A 6,000-nucleotide genomic window follows, 5' to 3' on the forward strand; every position below is an offset into this window, starting at 1 on the left:
ATCTGCATATTGATTTCAATCATGGACGCCAGCAGCGTGAGCGATTCGGACCGAGAAAGCGACGATTACCCCATTAAATTTGAGCGAGGATGAAAGATTTGTAGATGAGGAAAGTGAGAGTGAAGGATTAGAGGGCAGTGGAAGCGATTCAGATAGGGAAGATGCTCTGAGAGGCGGGTGGGACCTGATATTCAGCTGGGAATGACTAAAACAGTAAATAAACACAAGACATATATATACTCTATTAGCCACAACACAACTAGGCTTATATTTAATATGCCACTAATTAATCCCGCATAACAAACACCTCCCACCCTCCCGTCCATATAACCAACCAATACAACTCAAACACCCGCACAACACACTCAATCCCACAGCCCAAAGTACCGTTCACCTCCGTAAAGTTCATACAGCACATATATTTCCCCAAAGTTACGTACGTGACATGCACATAGCGGCACGCACGGACGGGCAAGCGATCAAATGTCTGGAAGCCAAAGCTGTACTCACGGTAGCGCGTCTGCTATCCAACTCAAAGTCCTCCTGGTTGTGTTCTGCAGTCAGCCGCTAATACACCGATCCCACCTACAGCTTTCTTCTTTGCTGTCTTCATTGTTCATTAAACAAATTGCAAAAGATTCACCAACGCAGATGTCCAGAATACTGTGGAATTTTGCGATGAAAACAGACGACTTAATAGCTGGCCACAATTAGAGATGTCCGATAATATCGGTCTGCCGATATTATCGGCCGATAAATGCGTTAAAATGTAATATCGGAAATTATCGGTATCGTTTTTTATATTATTTTTTGGTTTTTTTTTGGTTTTTTTAATTAAATCCACATAAAAAACACAAGATACACTTACAATTAGTGCACCAACCCAAAAAACCTCCCTCCCCCATTTACACTCATTCACACAAAAGGGTTGTTTCTTTCTGTTATTAATATTCTGCTTCCTACATTATATATCAATATATATCAATACAGTCTGCAAGGGATACAGTCCGTAAGCACACATGATTGTGCGTGCTGCTGGTCCACTAATAGTACTAACCTTTAACACTTAATTTTACAAATTTTCATTAATTACTAGTTTCTATGTAACTGTTTTTATATTGTTTTACTTTCTTTTTTTATTCAAGAAAATGTTTTTAATTTATTTATCTTATTTTATTTGATTCATTTTTTAAAAAAGTACCTTATCTTCACCACACCTGGTTGTCCAAATTAGGCATAATAATGTGTTAATTCCACGACTGTATATATCGGTTGATATCGGTATCGGTTGATATCGGTATCGGTAATTAAAGAGTTGGACAATATCGGCAAAAAGCCATTATCGGACATCCCTAGCCACAATGGTGTCCCAATATGTCCGCACAATCCGTGACGTCACGCACAAACGTCATCATACCGAGACGTTTTCAGCAGAAAATTTCGCGGGAAATTTAAAATTGCACTTTACTAATCTAACCCGGCCCTATTGGCATGTGTTGCAATGTTAAGATTTCATCATTGATATATAAACTATCAGACTGCGTGGTCGGTAGTAGTGGCTTTCAGTAGGCCTTAAACGGGCCGCATGTGGCCCCCCGGGCCTTAATTTGCCCAGGTCTGTGTTAGATGAATATGTGTTTGTCAGCACTGCTTTGATTGGATTGGGCTCCTCCTTCAAAAAGGTCCTCTCACTCTGAGAAACACGCTCTCCGCAAACGAGGCGGGGTTGTCCACTTCAGTGAACGCCGGCGGCCCAGTTCCCATGATCCTCCAGCGGGCGTAGAGCATGAGGAGGCCGCCCAGAGCCAGCAGGGCCAATCGCGACAGCAGGCCGCTCCGCAGCGTGTGGCGTGCCTGTCACACAACATCACATACATCATATACAGTACGTACGTGCACGTGCATACGTTGCACGCGAGCGCGTCTGACTCTAATTATCGCGGCTTTGCATACGCAATGTATGTGATGTGACGTTAATCGTACGGGGGGGAGCGCATCATTTATGACAAGAGGGAGGGCTGTGGCGGTGGGGGGAGGGGTTACTGTAACTCACATCAAGTGGGGTCTTCCTGAGGAGTAGCCTCTGGCTCAGTTCATACACGTCAACATTACAGATGACCAGGACGTCAAAAGCTGCGTTTACACCCTGGAGGAAAACCAAGAGGTGACGATCATATAGGTCAGCAACAAAAGGAGGCATTAGCTCATATCACAGTATTAGGGCACCGCGACAGGAAGTGGAAATGGAGCTAACAACTCTTCGAGGAAGACATTCTCCCCTTACTCACCATTGTGTATTATACTCAATGGTTAACTGGACATCTTTATGTGCTCGACGCCTCAATCATTGGTATATTTTCATCTACAAAACCATTCTGGGTATCACTCCATCTTATCTGTCTTGTCTTTTAACAAAGAAACAAGGAAGTCACAATCTTCGTTCAATGAATGTTCTGCAATTTGTCGTACCCAAAGTAAGAACTGAACTGGGCAAGAAAGCATTTAGGTTTTCAGCAGCGAAGGCTTGGAATAACCTACAATCGAATATTAAACTTCAAACCCTTGTTACGTTGAATGAGTTTAAAGCTTCTGTGAAAGGACTGCAGTCTACCTTGTCTGTATGCACATGTGTTATGTGAGCAAGTTTTAATGTCGTAAATGTGATGTTTTATGTATTTGTTTACTGTTTTTAATGTAACCTTGCTGCTGCCCTCTTGGCCAGGTCTCCCTTGGAAAAGAGATCTTTGATCTCAATGGGATTTTACCTGGTTAAATAAAGGCTAATAATAATAATTCTCGACAGGATGTATCCGTGTTGCTCGTCTTTTTTTAGGACAATTAATTATGTTCATGTCTGATATATTATGCCAGTTTATAAGCGGGAAAAAAGCTATCACCCCACCACTTTTCATAAAAACACATCAGTCAACGACAGACGAGAGAGATAGTCCTAAGTCCAGGCATGTGAGCACCCTTTGAGGAAAACCGAGGAAAAAAAGAGGAACATTTCTATCGGCACAAAGTGCTGCCAAGCAAACCCCGAAAGAACATTTTGAAAATCAAAACTACATTTTCTGCGACTTGGTGCATTTGACCTTTAGATTTATTCTAATCTACCAACCTCTTTTGGTCGTCTTTTTGACACTTACATGTACCATGTGCTGCGATGAGGTGGCGACTTGTCCAGGGTGTACCCCGCCTTCCGCCCCAATGCAGCTGAGATAGTCTCCGGGAGCCCCCGCCACCCCAAAAGGGACAAGCGGTAGAAAATGGATGGATGGATGTACCATGTGATGTACCACTAAATATTTTGGGTATTTTTAGTAGATAATTCACTAACATTATTATCAAAGAACTCAAAAATGTTATCCCATTTGGCAACCCTGTCCTATAGCCACACCCCAGTGTTGTGACCTTGGTTTACATCCGGCATGTAAAAAATACACCTTCTCGCTGGCTACTTCGATCGAACCCTAGGGGTTCGGTGAGTCGGGCTCAGGGGTTCGGCGGAGGTTAAGACACACCCGACTCATCGTGTAAATACAAACTTCTCCCTATCGGCGTATTACAGATACGGCAAAAGCAGAAGTCAGACTGATTTGCAGGTGTGTCATTTGTTGTGAGTTTATGCACTGTGTTGGTTTTGTTGTTTGAACAAGGTGATGTTCATGCACGGTCCATTTTGTGCACCAGTAAAAAAACATGGTAACACTTTAGTACGGGGAACATATTCACCATTAACTAGTTGCTTATTAACATGCAAATTAGTAACATATTGGCTCTTAACTAGTCATTATTAAGTACTTATTAATGCCTTAATCGGCATGGCCTTATTATAACCCTAACCCTCTAACCCTGGCTCTAACCCTCTAACCCTAACCAAATAAGTCTTTGTTACTTAGAATATGTTCCTCATACTAAAGTGTTACCAAAAACATAACTTTGTCTTGAATTTGAAAAAAAACAAACATTTTATTTTTCACTAAAGAAGGGTTCGGTGAATGCGCATATGAAACTGGTGGGGTTCGGTACCTCCAACAAGGTTAAGAACCACTGCTCTAGAACTACAACAGGTTAGGAACTAATACTGTTCGGACTGTAATCATGCAAATATGATGAGCAGTAAAGTAGAAAGTAGAACGGTGTGGCTCGGAGAGCAAACACGGGCGACAACAAGATAGCTCGCTAGATGATGCTAACTAGCGAGCTTGTTTGGCGCCCCGATCGTCTCCCGGTCCTGCAATTCTGTGCGGCGTTACGGCAAGAGGAACAGCGAGAACCCACGGCTGAGGCAACCGTTCAACACATTTAGTTTAGATTATTTTATTATTTTAAATTTAAGAAAGCCTGAAATTATATTTTGACGCAAAAATTAAAAGGTTTTGAAACGCGGATTTCCACGTTTTCGCGGACATTTCCCATGCCTGTAAGTTTGAGGATATAGCTAATCCAGTATAATAGCCTGCGGGGCTTGTTCTTCAACAATCTCTTCCAGGCATGCCTTCAAGAGCCTTGCTTTACGATATGATATGTGAATAGAAACCTACAGAAGAAAAAATCCTGCAAAATTAAAAACCCCAAATTGTCCAGTAAGTCTTTTTCTTGATGAATAATGTTTTAGGGGCAACTTAAGGTTTAAGGCTATGTGGTACAGTGAGCCTCCCCTCCGAGATCAAAATACAGCTACGTACATTCCATCACAACAGTTTCCTTTTAACACAACTGAAGTTAGCTTAGCAGGTTTTCTTGATTTTCCTCTAGCTCCTGCACCACCCTTTTAGCAACTTTTATTTATTTATTTTATTTTATTTATTTATTTACAGACAGACATAGTTTTGTATTTCATGATTGTTTCTTTTGTTAATATCAGAGTCCGTTCGGCAAAAAGGGTCATCCCGAGAAGCACACAGCTTAAGGACAGGGACCCACAGTTAAAATATACATCATAATATAATATACAAAATACAGTACAATACAATACATTTCAAAATATCCATTTACAATTTCATTTATAAATAAAAAAGGAATCTTTAAATCCACCAAATCAGTCTCAATATCCTATTATTCAAATTTGATTAAAAGGTTGCATCTTGAAGATCTGCGATAATCTCATCATACATACAGAGGTCAAGACCAAAAGGTCTCATAAAAACTCAAAATGGAAGGCCCACCTGAGACTTTACAAACCCCCCTGATCTTGCCCAGCTCTGTGAGTAATTATTTAAAGTGTGTGTAACATTTTTGTCTATTTTTTATATTTTAATGTGCCGCTGGAGAAAGCAGACTTGAGCTTTTCCATCGATTTATAAAATAAAACCTGAATGTTTCTTTCCTATGGAAAGTCAAATGGGGCAAAATTAAATAGACAAAAATATTTACATAAATGTGTCAATGGTTAATTATGATTGGAATTAAATACATACATGTGTCATAAATTACATTATGTAAAAGTATATTTAACTGTAATTAATAACTTTTATATTTAATCATCCATCATTTAATAATTAGATTATTGATTTTATAATTTTGTTAGTTATTTAATGATTTATTTAAATATTTTATAAATCCGTGTGTCAGCGTTTCATGAACTTATTTTATCTGTCAAACTTACCTACTTGATTTCATGATTCATTTTTTTCTCTATTTAATTATCTATTTCATGATTTAATCAAGTAATGCAAGAACCTGTGAATGAATTTATTTTACCTGCCAAACTCAGCCGTCAATGTCAAATATTAGCTCATTTGAAATTTGATGCCTGCAACACATTTCAAAAAAGCTGGAACAAGTGGCAAAAAAACGTGCCAACTTCACTGGTTTTGGGTTTTGCAATCAAATCAAGAAACAACTAAATCATTTATAATGAATTCAATCATTAAAAAATTTGTTAAATATTGAAATAATTAGTTAAATGAATAAATAAATTTACTGTTATATGAAAATCTAATGACATAATTAATTTCACATTGAAGTATTTTTTAAAATATGTATTTATTTTTG

General features: G+C 39.0%; 2 protein-coding genes across 11 annotated transcripts in view; both read right to left on the bottom strand.

Moving 5' to 3' along the window:
• The window catches only part of nalcn (sodium leak channel, non-selective), a 453,873-nt gene that overhangs the window by 135,151 nt on the left and 312,722 nt on the right, over window positions 1-6,000 (bottom strand). The gene's annotated exons all lie outside the window — the stretch shown is intronic.
• The window catches only part of LOC133658130 (protein O-mannosyl-transferase TMTC4-like), a 68,512-nt gene that overhangs the window by 27,555 nt on the left and 34,957 nt on the right, over window positions 1-6,000 (bottom strand). For 6 of the 7 annotated variants that reach the window (XM_062059775.1, XM_062059773.1, XM_062059772.1 and 3 more), the window contains 2 exons: window positions 2,054-2,146; window positions 1,693-1,854 (listed from right to left, as the gene is read on the bottom strand). The exons of the other annotated variant lie outside the window; for it this stretch is intronic. In XM_062059775.1, coding sequence (XP_061915759.1) covers window positions 1,693-1,854; window positions 2,054-2,146 — 255 coding nt within the window. The remainder of the gene's footprint in view (window positions 1-1,692; window positions 1,855-2,053; window positions 2,147-6,000) is intronic. 7 annotated transcript variants of the gene reach the window in all.

This window comes from Entelurus aequoreus, linkage group LG10 (genome assembly GCF_033978785.1).
Source record: "Entelurus aequoreus isolate RoL-2023_Sb linkage group LG10, RoL_Eaeq_v1.1, whole genome shotgun sequence".
In the NCBI taxonomy this organism is placed as follows: domain Eukaryota; kingdom Metazoa; phylum Chordata; class Actinopteri; order Syngnathiformes; family Syngnathidae; genus Entelurus; species Entelurus aequoreus.